The sequence below is a fragment of the Morone saxatilis genome, unplaced genomic scaffold, assembly GCF_004916995.1.
Source record: "Morone saxatilis isolate NCDOM2014 unplaced genomic scaffold, NCSU_SB_2.0 Contig12, whole genome shotgun sequence".
Lineage (NCBI taxonomy): Eukaryota > Metazoa > Chordata > Actinopteri > Moronidae > Morone > Morone saxatilis.
In genome coordinates, this window is record NW_023339674.1 from 23,773,239 (window position 1) to 23,789,544 (window position 16,306).

Below are 16,306 nucleotides of genomic sequence, written 5' to 3' on the forward strand. Positions count from 1 at the left end.
ATATTCCATGTCTGCCAATAGATCCTTCATCTTTAAAGTTATAATCCTTAAGATTTTCATAAAATTAAACCCTGTTCTTGATACTATTTATTGTCTAATTTTTTCAGCAATATCCATTCAGTCCATTTACATTCAGTAATTATCTATACAGTAAACTTCATTGTTAGTGGCGGAGTCCACCATCCCCATACTGTATTGAGATTGTCTACTTAAGCACAAGGGATTCACAAGAAATGATTCAGCATGTAATTCACTGTTTGTAACTGTATCTCCCTGATACCATCCTCACCGTTTACTGTTCACTACTTGCCTAACAGCATATTAAAGCTGCATTAAGTTACTGTTAAGGCAAACTGAACATCTCCTTTTACTGCTATCTCACATTAACTTGAGGGAAAAACATGGAGTGGCTTTAATTGTATGCAGTCACAAAAAAAAGCCATTTATTTCTCACTTTGATTTATTGGTTTGTTGCTTAGGCTGTAATATGTCAGAAAATAGTAAACAACTGTTCATCACAATCTCCCATTCTTATATTAACAATGGTGATGAGTAAACAGGCAACCTTTGGTAACATGTTCGCCATATCAGCTAGGTTATATAAGGTACCAGTGTTGTGTTTACAGGCAGCCAACAATATCCATGAATACTCCTTTAAATTATTCATTAATTATTAAATTTCTGTGGATTCATGTTCTGTTGAATGACCGAACGATTAATTGACTAATTGCTTCAGTGCTAGTGTTTTCTCATTGTGTTTTCTATTGTCTGCCTGCTACATTGTCATATGATCTGCTTGTTTGACCCAGTGATAAACAGTGACAACAATGAATCAGAACATAATGTGGTAATATGCTGATGGTGGGGGTATGTTCATATTATGGGCAGCTGTAGCTCAGGTGGTAGACCATTAATCATAGGAGTGTCGGCCCAATCCCCAGCTCCTCTTGTTCACATGTTCACAAGTGTCCTTGAGCAAGACACGGCACCCCAAACTGTTCCCAATGTGTGTATGTGTGGAAAAAATGCTACGGACATAAGCACCTGCTAAATAAAGGGCAGGTTTATAACACGATAGTCACATCTGACACCAGGAAACAGTAAGCTGTCAGGAATTCAAGGATGGAAGAGGATGCCATGTTTGCTAGGATTCAGAGAAGCATTTGTCTTGCAGGATAGTAACCTTTCAATCTGCCATTTGCGGCGATGCCCTGTCGTGGGTATAGATGTAAGAGAGCCCACTGGAGAGGTGCCCTCCCCACGTGCCCACCTGCCTCTTTTACCGCAGTCTGCTGTACCATGTGGAGCCCCAGATGTAGCCGGCAGAATAATCCACACTCATACACTCATGAAAGTGTCCATCTGGCCCCACACGCACACATTAAGCCCCCGGAACCATACAGGCATGGGGACACTGGGAAGCCTCTGCAGTCCTGTTGTTGTGGCATTTAACAGATACAGCAGTGTAAGATACCGCTGAACTTCTTCTATTCTGTCCATAGAAAGGCCCGAGTTGAGGTGGTGCACAGCTGAGAGTCACTTGGCTGTGACCGAGAGGTGAAATGGAGAGGGACTGAGCAGGATAAGCCTGCAGAGATCACTGTGAGCAGAGCAGAGCAGAGTGAGGAGGATCTTTTTACATTAGCTGTGCCTCAGGCGCATGCAGATAACAGCAAAGCTCCTGCATGGCAGGATAGGCACCAACATTACAGCCCTGCATCACAGCTGGCAATGTTTATCCAATCAAAATAAAAAACTTGTTTCATGGTTTTCTTTGTAGATCTGAAAATATCTTATGTATTTTCCTTTCACTAAATGCAGACAGTCCTAAAATGATTCAATGTAAACATTGGATTGAGGCCTGCCTCGGTTTTATTTGTTTCCATATATAAACATTTTTAAACAATAGAGTAGTTCAACAATTGTTTAACACAACATTCAGTTATTCAGTATAAGAATTTTATACAAGACCTATAGAGTATTCATTTACAGTACATTTATAGCCAACATTATTCATTAAAGTTGAATTCCTGTGAACGTTTATATCAAGTCTTCTGTGGTTCTTAATTAACTTAACTTACAGAAGTGATGGCAAAAAGTATGAAAGAATTTCCCAATCATGTTTAAAGTGACCTTCCAACCTTTGCATTAAGCTTTGATCGTTAGAAACATGTCATATTTTTGGAGATGGTCGATGCACCATTTCCTCATTTTTTCCTAGACGGAGGAAATGGATTTCAGTGTGCATTCCTGCTTCAATGATGTAAAATGGTTCATTAGAGGGGGTGAGACTACAAACACTTTTTTCTCGGTCAATAAGCACCAAACAAAATTTTTTTACTTTCGACTACATATATACCCAATTTCAATAAAGATTAATGTTTCGACGGGTGAAATTGCTTCTTAAAGGATTGAGGCTGGACATTATTCTCCTTATTTTTCATTATCGTCAATAAATCCCAAATTCCAGTACTTGATATATCTTATTCCTCTGTGCCGTAGAGCTCATTATCGCTTCCCCATCAGATTCAGCTGGACCCACTGTTACCCACTGGGTGACATGTTCCTTCATTTACAGGAACACAGCACTGTGTTCTTTGGTTATAATATGCGACTGAAAAAATTTTTAGTTTCACCACAAACTACAGTGCCCTGCTGTTTTACGAGAACTTCTGAGCTTAAAATAAAAGAAAGTTCAAACTGGTAAATGTGTTGTTACTAAGATTTACATCTTCAGTACCAGTGGGCTTGGGGCTGAGAGCCACAGATAGGACAGGGTAGTCAGTAGGTATTGAAAGCCAGACTGACACATTGTTTTTGGCTTTGGTCTTGTAGAATAGAATTGAATACAACTTTATTGTCCATCAGAATGGAAAATTGTCTTTGGCTCACCAAAATATAAAAGCAGCATGAGAACAGATAAAACCAATAACAACAAATGTGGAAACGCAGTACAAAAGTAAAAACTATGGATACAATACTTAAAGCATAAAACATTAAAACACAAAACACTGCGGAGCAAGATTTGTGGCTCTGTTTTTTTTAGTTTAAAATGCTGATTGCACTTAGATATTTTTCAACCTGGACTTTATTTTCCCATATTTTTGTGTCTAAGTGACTAATGGGGACAATAATTTTTGAAACTGGTCCAGTATTGAGCAAGAGCGCTGCAGCCGGCAATTGTGAAGCTGGCTGCAACATAATCCTTATAAGCAAATACACACCGTTAATGTACGTCCACTAAAAGTGCTTGTCTTTGCCACTGATAGGTTCAGATTGTTCTTAAAAATGTGACAACAGTATGTAAAAAGCCATACAGAGATACACCTTTTTGTTAAAGAGTAAGATCCTTTTTGTTTACCAAGAAGCAGCCGTTCTATCACTCTGTTCAAAGCTGCACTGACAAAATTTGACAACAGAAACTCAATAAAAATCACTAAAACCGCCTTGGTTTGTCTTTCCACTGTTCTAGCAATCACCAACTTTGCTTTGGGTCGAAATAAAGCCTTAATTGTTTCAACAGGCTCTGTTGTGAAATCCTACTTGGCACAAATGATCATTTCTTTAGTCTTATCAACATTGATCTTCAAATTGCTACTTTTGCCCCACGTCTGAAGAGTGTTTTGTTGGGCCAAATACTCAGCCACACAGGAAGTTTGTGGATGAACAATGGATGGAAGAGATGGTTATTGGTCAAGAGTCATTCAGCATTCTTTTGTTTGGCTTTTTGGCACAGGCTTAATGATTGTGAGCTTCCATGATTTAGGCACTATGCGTGTTTAACAAGTACTGGAATAACCCCACAGGAGGTGTGGCATTACATACTTACCAAAGGGTGAATAACAATGTGGTCCCATTTTCCAAGGGGTGGACGGCTAACAGCATTAGAGGTATCTGGGATGTTCCCAAAGCAAAGATCGGGTAAAGCAAATAGGACAGTCCGTATAGTGCTAAAGGATTTTTGTAAATACTCGTATTACAACGTCCAAGAATAAAAACAGGTTGAGCTGCAGAATAAGAGAGGCGTCAAGGTTACTCTCCACTAGCCTCTCTACGAGCATTAACATTTGGACCAGCCATGTTCTCGAGAATTACAGTGATTTGCCAAAATCTTGCATTGGAAAGTTTTACAAGAGATGGTTAAAATTTAGGTTTGCGGGTGCATTTTGCCATGCAAAAATGTTTTTCCCAGTTAGATACACAGGCTGCTTCCTATTGATTTAGCAGATTCATGTTGATCTCTGTCTGAGCTAATTGTTGTATAGCCTCTTTGGAGTTGTGTTATCTTTGATCCAAGGCTCTGTGAGACAGATAAGACTGTCATATTCAACTCTGGCTATGAGTTCATCCAGTTTATTGCTTACGGAGCACACATTGGACAGCATGATGACAGGTAAAGGGAATCTGCAGCTGCATCTTTATAATCATTATCTCAGGCCTCCTCCGGAACACAGTTTCCTTCATCTTATGGATCGTAGGTTACCGTAGTACCCCTGTTAACTTAGGCCCAAAACATCACTTAGTGTGAGTGTAGTTCCTAGTGCCTGGAAACTCTGGTTGGACAAGAGTTTCCAGGCAACAGGAACAGGAACGTTGTAAGGTAAAGAATAATTCACTCTCATGCTTAATTCGTTGAGATTCTGTGTTACATGTAGGTCGCTCCCAGTGAATGTATGATAATCCACGTAAAACAAGGACCATAAACTCAGCAAACAATCGTCAGGTGAGCACATGGTCGGCAGCAGAGCCGTGCCTCGAGGAACATGATCATCTTTTCATGAGATTAGCTGAGAATACAAAAAATATATAGAATAATGCTAGCCTTACCTTAACTTTAAAGGAATAGTTTTACATATCCAGCACATAACCCCCCGAATAAAAAAAAGGTGCTGCTAGGCAGACTTTGTTACCTTTTGACCAAGAAAGGCTAGCCTTTTCCCTTTGTTTCCAGGCTTCGTGCTAAGCTAAGCTAACCAGCTACTGGCTATAATAAGCAGTATATTTACCACACAGATATGCAAGTAGTTTGAGTTTTCTTATCCAACTCGCAAATAAGCGTATTTCCAGACCCATACCTTTTTGCCATGCACAACTCCTGTATGGAATATACACCTGAAAGCCATGAGTGAATATCTTATTGCTGCGTCCGATATGGACGCTCTGTCTGACACAAAGTATACAGCGGCACTGCATTCCCCTCAAAACAACAGCAGATGCTAATTCAAAGCTGTTATATATATGAACATAATCCATAGACGATATGATGGTAATATAACATGAGTACTACTTGTTAGCACTTTCTTTATCTGTATGATAATGGTTTAGGTTTTAAGAACAACGGTAGTGTCTCACTGGGAAGCTTTACTCTCATTTCCGAGGCAGCAGCGGGACAGACGTTGCTCTCGCCCCCGTCCTCGTCACCACTTCACAGGCTATTCAATTAGCAGAAGAAGCATGGGAGATGGAGCCATAATGGAGCTGATGAGATGCACAAAGACAGGTGACACTAATCAGAGCGGCGCCCCATTGTCTCTGTGTGGACATCATTAAGGAAAGAGAGTGATTTCAGGCTCTTTTTTTTCTGAACCTGAACACACTCATGCAAGCTGCGTGCATTCTCTTCATGGCGATCAATTTGCAATATGTGAGAATATATCCAGTGAATGAAGGGTCTGACAGAGAGGAAAACAAGAATATTTGACACCTGAAAAATAGGTTTTAAAGTGCAACATTTCATAAAAGCTACATTGATAAACTGATGTAATATCTTAAATGGCTGTTAGAAACATCTAATACCCAAAGGATGAACTCCTTCTGTTAGTGGTTCAGAAAAGACTGAGACGTACACTCTTAAACACATCCGCTTTCCCTTCGTCCACTTGACTGGGTGAGGCCGCTGATGAAGCGTGACCTGCCGCAGCTGAAGCAGCCTCAGAGCGATCCCGACGGCCCGGGCACGTTCTGTCCTCTTCAGAGCCTCTGGCCTGGACTGTGAAGGAGCTCTGCTCAGCCTGCCGGTAACGACTGCTGAGGTAGCTGGACAGACACCTGGGAAAACACCACCGAAGTACAAAGATTAGGAAAGAACAGACTGTGTGACTGCTTCATCCCACATATTTCTGTCATGCAGGTCCAATTAGCAACATTCACACTCATCCCAAATAGCTCTGTTAGTATAATAACATAATCCTAATCTCATTATTAAGTCCCCCTCCTCCTATTACCCGAGTCTTTAGAGTATGTGGGAAACTCCTGCAGAATCCAGGCTGCTGTTTGGCCTCCTAATATGACCTAAACATACAGACCGGTAAGGATAAGAACCTGCAACAATGTAGTAAAAGTATACATTTTATTCAACCCTATACCTATATTTCTATCTTACATTCACAGGTAACATTTTTTCTAGTCCAGGATGCATGACTTCTGCAGAGAAGTCATACAGACCAGGTGAATGTGGACAGTTGTGCAGGTAGAACTTCACAAAGTTCTCCACATAGCAGCAAGGGTCCGAATGGTGTTAATTTTGTCATCTGCCCGTGTCTGTGAGGACCGCCCAGGTGCAGCCCAAAATGTATGACTGCCTACCTACTTACGCAGACACCTAATAATACGTATAAACTGACCCGCACATCTATCAGGACCTTTAAGGCTGCTAGCACTTTGTTTAAAGCTGCTTTAATTTATATTTTTATTATAACAATGGATGAAATGTAAAGGTTTGTCTTGTAGTGACGAACCAAACAGGGAATTTTCTCCAGATTCTGCAGTTCTCCTTAATGTTTCAGCATCTTCCAGCTATTTATTTTCATTCTTACCTTTCAGTTTAGCCCACTGTTTGCAGTCTTTATGCTAAGCTAGGCTAAATGTCTCCTAGCTGTAGTTTCTTATTTAATGAACAGATATGAGAGTGCTATCACTCCTTTCATCTATTTTCCCAAAATGTCAAACTACTACTACTAAATATTGAACTGACATTGTTTTAATTGTCTCATCTCTTGCTTCAAGGGTTTTAAAATATATAATCGCTTATAGGCCGCAACCATTCCCTAACTTACCTAAACATAATAAGTTGCTGGGAGCACATATAGTAGGAAATGAATGATGAATGAATGAACATTTTGCAGGGACAGTGAACAGACTTTTGCAGATATTTTTCTTTTTTACATTTATAAAAACATAACTTGACACATAACACATTTGCTGATGTAAATGTGTTGTATATGGACGTCTTCTTAGGAGACAGGGTTGTTACAGTATCTAACTGTCTGGTGACTGGCCAAGTACCTCTACCAAGGCACACTGTGGGCAATGTTCAAGAAGTAACGAGCACATGTGCATACATTTTGTTCTACAATAAAACTTTTATCCCTAAAACACAAATGATAAAACTAAACAAAAACATTGACGCCTTCCAAAAGGCATAGTGTGGTACTTTGTTCTCTCATCTGCTATCACATAAGACAAATATGCATGTTTGAGTCTTGCGGGGGTGCTGAGTGCTATCATGTGATTCTTCATGTTGGTGCATACTATCACAGCAATGACTTAGTTATCATGAGGTTCATTTGACTGATGTAGGAGCTAATCATGATGGCCTGACTCCGAGGTGGTTGGACAGCCTCATACCATATCATTTCCTACAATCAGCAGCCACTTAATATCAAGACACACACCTTCCAGTACTGCCTGGAAACCTGATGGAGGACCTGAGGAATCAAGACTGATGCTCATTATTTCTACCTATACTTTAATAATACATTTTAATTCAACTTTTAAGTCAACGTTTAACTTTTTTAGAAACTGTTTGGTAGAAAGTAATACACTGGACGGCAAACACAAAATCCCTCTCCCAGCAGATTGACTGAACACATAACCTCAGTCCACATAGTAATTGGCTGCTGAGGCAAATCGATGTCTCAGATCAGAATTGAAGCATTCTGCTTGTTTACAACATCTATCATTTGTTCTTATCAAGTGTGATCAGAGCAATTTTCCCTCCCTTAATATAGGTTTGATGGGACAAAGAAAAGCTCAATTCTCAGAGAATTGGAAAACACATTTCTTGTGCTTCGTGGTAACTAAACTGTCAACAGATAAGAGAGTCCATAGTATCAACTCCTGGGTAATTCATCTCACAATTGTGCTGCTGTGTTTTCCTTAGGAACAGCTTGGAAATATGGTTTGAGGCCTTTGCTCAAATGTCACAGCAAATGCTTCGTCCAAATGCTCACACAATGGAAAATGTAAAGCACAATGCAAATACTTTTACTTTTATTTTACTGCTCTGCTCTCTCTGGGACTCAATTCTCTTAGCTTATGTGTAGTTGCTACATCAAAAAAAGCACATTTGTACCCTCGTGTACACTTATATCTGCAAAAGGGCGATGAGCTACCCGTCCTCAGGCAGCTATACAAACCGCTGTAGACAGTAGCGTGAGGTGAGAGAGCAGTGTAGGCCACTTTGTATCATGTCAGCGCTAGCGGTTAGACGCCATCTCCACAGTGTCCCTTGTCACCAATCACATCCTTTTAAACCACCCAGGGAGCTTGACACCCCCCTCACACACACACACACACATATACACACACACCCTTATCTGTCAATGCTGCTTAAATAATGTAATTAATGACTTAATTAACATTTCCATAATCTATTTTAATAAATCTAACACGGCATAATGAGAGTTTCTAACCTCCAGGCAATGGCATATAAAAATTCACAGTGCAGAGCTGCGTGGTCAGGGCACTGTCGCAGCGCCCCAACTCTCACCATGACAGTAAAGGAAGGAGAGGGTGCATATTGTGTGACAGCCTTCTGAAAGGCAGTTCAAGCCTGACAAATGCCATGTGACTTTGTGAATGTGTCCAATAACAGACCTGCAGCGCGAGGAGGAGGCAAAAAAGATGATTTTGGAGTTTTAAAATGTCGAAAAGAAGCCAGAGTGCGACAGAATTGGACTGAAATGAGAAGGACTGATTCGAAAGAAGTTTGCGAGTAGTCTGTGATGCTCCTTTCACATTAATTTGTAGCTTTTAGCACTTGACCCCAAAGCTGCTGTGTTCTCTTTTCTTTTTTGCTTCTACTGTCTAATGATAAAATGACTTTAACAGCAGTACAGTTTACTTTAGTTTTTAACTAAAGAAAGACACAACACTGAACAGAAACATACTAATTATTGTTTACAATTAGTCTGACTTTATTCAGTATTTTTCTTATTGTCAGCAAATTCAGTGAAGCCCATTGGTCAATTGTTTAAAATGGCTCCCAAAAAAGGCTCACTAAGATTTCAGTGAAAACAGCTGGGCACTGTAGTTTTTAGCAAACGTTAGTTAAACAGGAGGAAATAATGCATTTGTTGGGGACTATTTTCATCTGTACATATTTGGTGCTGTGGTGAGTATTTACAACAGCAGTATGTGGGACTGAGTCAAAATAAACTACAGTGCAACAGTGTGGTTCATTGATGTGTTTTTAATAACAATGGGGTTCTGTGGCACAGAGGGATAGGATATATTAGGCTTTGTTTGTTGGTTTTGGTCTTTTCGTGGGATTTGTCAACAATAAAAAAAAATGAATTTTAGGTACATTATCCCTAAAAAGAGGGAGATAAAAAGCATTACACTAATTGACAAATTACCATAACTTCTCATTACTATGTCTACTAACATATTTCATCAAATGTATTTAGAAGTGGAGGATAAAGACAAAAGTTGAATATTTAAATGCTTTGCAAACTAAACAAAAGCATTGGCATGGCAACTGACAACAGGTACCAAAGACGGGATCAGTCACTGGGAAGGTAATAAAATACCTGCTAATAACTTACATTTTAGTCAGTGTAAATCAACACATAGGTAATAATAAAAGGTCCCTCTGAACTGTTTACTCGTTTATCTTTGTCTCATCCCTGTTGCAAAGACTAACAGGCCATGTGGTGGGCGAGGGATGAGGGGGTTGCTCCTTACAAGGACTTCCACCCTAGGGGTGAAGAGTGACTGAGATGCACCCTGACAGGGGGCAGCAGGAGGCTGGCACATCTCAGGCAGCACAAGCACCATGGGGCACGGGTCTGTGAGGCCCACCAATCCTAATAAGGGCAACCACCAATCATCCTCCTGTACCAGTAATAATGTAAGCATCCAGTGGCAGAAAACCTGTTTGGTGCAGTGGGATGCCTCCCCTGTTGTATGTTGCATGCTAAGTAGACAGGTATTGTTTATGTACAGTATATAATGGTTGTTTCTGTTCCATATAACATACAGTACCTATAATCTAAGGAATGCTTTGCGTGTATTCATTTAGGATTTGGGCTTTGAAGCTTCAAAACAACATAAATATGTAATGTTAAGCTATTCTGAATGATTCATGCACATTAACAAAGTGTTACTGTTTTAACAGTATAACTCTTAGCATGACAACATATTTGAACCTCGTTCAGCTCAAACAATGAACAAATACCTGCAGCCGAGATCTGCCAAGAATGTAGCTCGTCTGAAGCTGCTTCGTGTGTTGTAAACAAACCAATTTCCTGTCATAAAATTACAGCTCATTACTAGCGTGGATAAGGGCTTCAACAACATAATGATGCAGAAGCACATTACCAGTGCAACCATATTTATTAATTACCAGTTCACTAGCCACATTCCTTGCAAATGCATCTAATGGGGAGAAAAAAAAGTTACGAGCCTTGTTGAGTTAATTACAAACAGCCTCTTATTTTAGTTAAGACAAATACTGGAGGAAGGACAGATGTAGAACACCAAGTTTTAATTTGGCTACTGGCACGAAAAGCAGTTTATGGTGATTGGGGGGTTACATTACTTCTACTACTACCATCATACTTTACAATGAAATGTATTAAGCAGGGGAGTTTGTTGAAATGCCAGCATTCAGCTGATTAAGGTCATTCAGGAAAGTCACATTAAAAGTGTGGTTTTATTTTCAAACATACTATTAGGGCTGTTATTTCTCTTTTTTCTAAGTAATCCAGTAAGTATTTTTTAATAATCTGCAGCCTGATTGAATTACTGCTTTAGGCAATTACAGATTACATAAAATGTATTTGTAATCTGATTACAGTATCAGCCATATGTTGCTTTCTAATCACAGAGTAGATATTGTTTATGCCAGGAATCTAATGCATTATTTACAAGCTAGATGTTGATAAAAACAGACTGTTCATTTACTAATGGTTTACAGTACCGCAGGCATCATTCCAATTAGCAATATCAAAATGGGAAAGAAGACTAAGTGAAAACAAGAGAGGTGGGGTGGTGTTGGGGGTCGGACAACAGCCTGTTTTCAGAGACGATTATTTGGATGACGCTGACACTTACCGCTTCTTGTTTTGAAACTCACATAAAAATGAAATGTTACTTGAAAATATTGTTTGTATTTGGCAGATGAAAACACATCGAAGACCAGACTACAACCAGAGTGGAGAGACCGTCACCATCATTTTAATCATTAATATTCGAACTGTGTTTGGCGTGTTGTGCGAAGTTTAGACCAAGGGCACCTCTAATCTAAAAATGTACAGATATGGGGGTTAATAAATACAGAGTAAAAAATAAAATACTCACTTGATCAGTAGGATCTCTGTCAGCAGGCCAAAAGAGACTGCTGCCAATTTAAAGGTGCTGGGAGGAGGAGGTTTAGTGAAGGCAGTCATCATGCAGTGAACAACATAAGGCACCAGACCCAGCAGAACAAACGCAGTGATCAGCACAAGCCACGTCTGCCACCGGAAGCTCACTGAGCGCCACGGAGACCTCCTCTGGAGCTGGTACTGGACAAGAGAAAGAGCAAAGCAAGACCAATCACCACACAAGCACACTAAGCACTGAAAAACCTCAACATTCATCAAAATGGCTCCAGTCTTAGATGCATAAAATATAATAAAAGATCTAAAGCCACAAAAAGGGTTTTAGTAACATTACACTGTGGCTCGATGGATAGCACTGCAGCCGGTCGGTCCACCCCTTCTGTCCAGACTGAAATATCTAAAAATGGTGGTTGCCTTACTTTATTTAGCGCCATCATCACTCAAAATTTCTCATTTTAATTGCTTTAGTTTATGACCAAATACCTACAAAACAAATGACATTCCTATCATCCCCAATTAGCAAATGTTAGCATATTAACATTCTAAACTAAGACAGGGACCATTCAATGCCAAACATCCACATCGCTGTATGACGATGACAACTGTTGCTAATTTTAGCATGTCAGCATGCTGATTAGGCCTGAGAGATATGGTCTGATAAAACCGATTTAAGATTTTAGTCTTATTTCTCTTAAAAACAAACTACAAAAGACACCATTTTGGCATCTTTGGCAATGTGAAACAAAATCATATAGGATACAATGGGAAAATGATTCTCCACGTTCTGTCCTGTCAACACACATAACATTTGTAACGTTTCAGCCACTTTTTGCAACGTTTTAAAACCTAAATTTAAATGAATCAATTAGGTCTAAACACAGTTCTTCTTTGCTATTGGTGGAGCCTGTGACATCAAAGTTCCCCTGAGTTGATTTACACATGGAGAGAAGATGTGAATTTGCTCCTGTGTGACCATGCCCTCACGCTGATTATCAGACTGTGTGACCCATCCTTTCACTTCAGACATTTAGTTTGACGTTGTACTTATGTTTGCTGATTTATGGTTAGGAATGGGGGCTGTTTTGTTTTTATTTTGCTGTATCCGCTATGTCGACACCGTTTTCAAAGGCAGAAGAAATAACGGTTAAAGTACTGTTATTTCTGTAAATTACACCAACCTGTACGGCTGTGTCAATCTCATCCAGGCTTGTTGTGATTATTTTCGGATGTTAGTTTTAATGGATGTAGCTCTAGGTACCTACCTATGTAGGAAGATGACTTAACCATTCTTAAGACTATTTCTCCAGCTGGCTGAAATAGCCATTAATGGGCACAACACCTGACTTATTTAAATCACTGAACAAGTAGGAGATGTTAGCAGCGATTTAGAGGTCTGGAGCCAGCAGACTCTTGTTAAAATCTTTACCAACTGTAAAAGGATTTGGCCTAATTATTGTCTAACTTTGGCAATGTTCAGGGATAGCACATTAAATCATTTCCTACTGGTTTAAGACAAGATTTTTGCACCCTAAAACCCTAAAATTACAAGATAATGTGCCATGACTGGTGGTGGTGACCTGCTGTTTGACACAACTATATAGAGGCCATTAGGTTTTACATTATGTAGTTTTTTTCCAGCTTTAAACAACAATATACACTGAGCAACAGTGGAGTAAAACAGGACACGTTTTCCCCATATAGTAAATCCAAGTAATTGTAGTGTGACCCCATAATGGAGTAAACAAACCCCTATTGTTGGAATAAACTCAATAATGCAACCTCACACCTGTTCTGTACATGCAGTCTTTCTTTGTACCTCTGGCTTGGCACTAAAACTGTATAAACGACTTAAACAGTCAACCATAAATAAAAAACCAACAACGTAAATACTCACACAGGCACATACATAAAAACACTGAAGCACGCATGCAGTCATTAAGGCAGCGTGCAAACACTGCCTTAAATCCTCGCCAAATATCGCCTTGCTCTGGAGACAAACCAAACCACTTGAACAGCGTTTGATTAGTGTCTGGAATTCATCTGCAAATGCACACTTGCCTTGTCCTCTTTCATGGCTGCTATTCATTAATTAGATTCTTTGTGCAACTGAGCTATCCTCAATGTTTAAGGTTACATCAGGCCCCAGTAAGTGGCTGCCTGATAACAGAATGCATCCATCTTCATTACTCAGCCTTTTCTGTCTAGGCTTGCTCCTCCACAAGTGAGCTATGTCAGTAGGTTCTAAGGAACTGATACATTTCATTGCATTCAGATCCTGAACTTTTGCCTCCTTTGATTTTGGTCGCTCTGATTAAATTACTGGGTTGTGGTTTCTACTCATATCGGGTTCTTTTGTGGTGATTTTTCCTTCCCATGATGGAACAGCGGTGCAGCCAAATGCAAACCAAACACCTTTTTGTGTTTTTAGATTACAGACTCTTGTTATAAATGCATAGTAAGGGTCGTCAGACAAACATTACAGCCAAATATTAATGTCACATTCCATCCTATCCTACTGGGTCAATTGGGTTTGAGCCATTGTAGTCAGTAAAATAGCTTCTTTTTCAAACGAATGTAGTCTTTTTAGAAAAAAATGTTTCAAACATTCTGGTTGATTTTAGTATTACTCTTGACTAGGGCTGAAATGATTCTGAAAAATGACAAACAAATCACTGATGCTGGTAGAGCTGAGCTAGAGTCCTTGCTGCAATGGCTGTGGGTTCAAATCTGACCTGTGGCCCTTTGCTTCATGTCATCCCCTCTCTCTCTACCCCCTTTCTGTTCTATCTTTAGCAGTCCTTTCTAATAAATGGAAAAAGCTCCCAAAAAAAAAGGGGGTGAAGTGAGGGGTGAAAAGAAAGGCCAGAGAAAATGACAGAAGTTATCCAAAGTTTGGAATAATTTGAAGCTGAAACAAAATGAAAACTATGTACAGTATTTCTATTGTAAAACCAAACTAGCCTACTATGACGTAAAAGCTTCACTGTGTAAAAGCTAGCTAGTTAGCAGCTACAACTCACTATTCCGCCGCAGAAAAATATCACACGAGAAAACGAGATCGATCATCTGATCACGTGCAGTTTGTAGCTCCGCAGCTCTGAAACGTATTTGGTAGACCTCCGATTTAGGGAATCTTAAATCTTTAACCTGACTCATAGCTTCTACTAGCTAACTGTTCACTTGACAATCTCATTTTCTCTTTTCTATAATGACTTTAATAAAGCAAAAGTATTTATTATGTGATTACTTGTTTAATCAATGGAAGAATTGGTATACTTGATTAATAAAATAATCGATGGCTGCAGCCTACTCTTGACAAGCTGAAGGTGCAGATCAGGTTCACAGTCAGGTCATTACATTTAAAAAGATGATCACATTTAAGTTTTATCAACTGAATTATTACATTAATATATACAGAATAAATCAAAAGCTAATGTTGAATTTGGTATATTATTTTGGCATTTGGTTTCATATTGAAAACCAGTTTCTTTTATGTCTCTGCTGGTGCAAAGGCTGTGAGAGAGAAAGAGAAAAAACTAAGCATATTCCATCCTTTTTGCCAAAGAAAGCTCAGACATTCAGATAAATGTCTTCACAAACCAAAACACGTGTTTTCAATCTTAGAGGAAATGTGAATAGACTGAACTCCCTAGGTAACAACACAGTGAATGTGTTGCCACACAGTGAAGGCTTTTTTTGCTATTTAAGAATGGACCTTAATAGCACAAGCTATTAAAAATGGTACTAAATGTGGTGGTCAGTCCTCAATTTTTGGACGACTGGAAGCAATTCAGCACATTTTAGTGACAATATTGAAACTGGCTTTTAAATTAAGCTGTTAGTGTCCCATCCATCAGTGGTACCTCAGCTTTTAGTCATATCAAGGCCAAGCCAGTTTGAATCCGGTTAAAAGCAGCTGAGTATGCCTATTGTATTGCCTCAGCCAAATGAAGTATCTGCGAAGAAGCTGAAACTAACCATCACGTCTGTCCTGTGTCCATGCGACTGCATGGAATCTATGCAGGTTTTTAGCATTTTGGAGGCTAGTGGTCACAAGGAAAAGGAGACACAATAGTCAATATGTTTACTGAAGGAAACCATGATTAAAAACACATTATATGAGGATATGTATCACAGTCCTGGCAGACCTACCTGCCCCTTTCTGGTAAGGAAAACTGTCTCATCAGAAATTACGTTTCCTCCTAAATCTTAAATTCAAATAACACGTGGTAATCCAAACACTGGACTGAGAAGGAACCTATAACTTAAAAAGTCAACACAAAATACATTAACCACTGGTTAAAAATCACAGTGTGTTAATTACATCCTGATGTTTTATGACTATGACCTTTAAACACTATTCCAATCAATCAATACAAGAGGGAAGCAGCCTATTGGGAATATTTAGATCCACAGATTCTGAAAGTAGGGCACTATTTATCCAAACACAATCATTATTAATAGCCGGACAGTCAACCCAAATACATTTTCTGCATATTTTCCACATTACCCCCTCTCCCTCCAGAGGAACAACCACAACACATTGTCCAGCACAGAGATAATTAATTAAGCAGAGCTGTCACAGTGGTACAGCAAAAGGGACAAAGGCACAAATACAATATTATCTTTGTATGGTCGTGGTCAGACATGTTTGACCTGCCATTAAAATGACTGTAACTGATATATTATCAGACACCAGC

At 39.3% G+C, this 16,306-nt stretch overlaps 1 protein-coding gene across 2 annotated transcripts in view; it reads right to left on the reverse strand.

The window, feature by feature from the left end:
• Positions 1 to 2,701: 2,701 nt before the first annotated feature.
• LOC118322248 overlaps positions 2,702 to 16,306 on the reverse strand; it is a 72,951-nt gene continuing 59,346 nt past the window's right edge. For both annotated transcript variants that reach the window (XM_035653882.1, XM_035653881.1), the window contains exons 4-5: positions 11,584 to 11,789; positions 2,702 to 6,048 (exon numbers count right to left, since the gene is read on the reverse strand). In XM_035653882.1, coding sequence (XP_035509775.1) covers positions 5,826 to 6,048; positions 11,584 to 11,789 — 429 coding nt within the window. In that variant the 3' untranslated portion in view covers positions 2,702 to 5,825. The remainder of the gene's footprint in view (positions 6,049 to 11,583; positions 11,790 to 16,306) is intronic.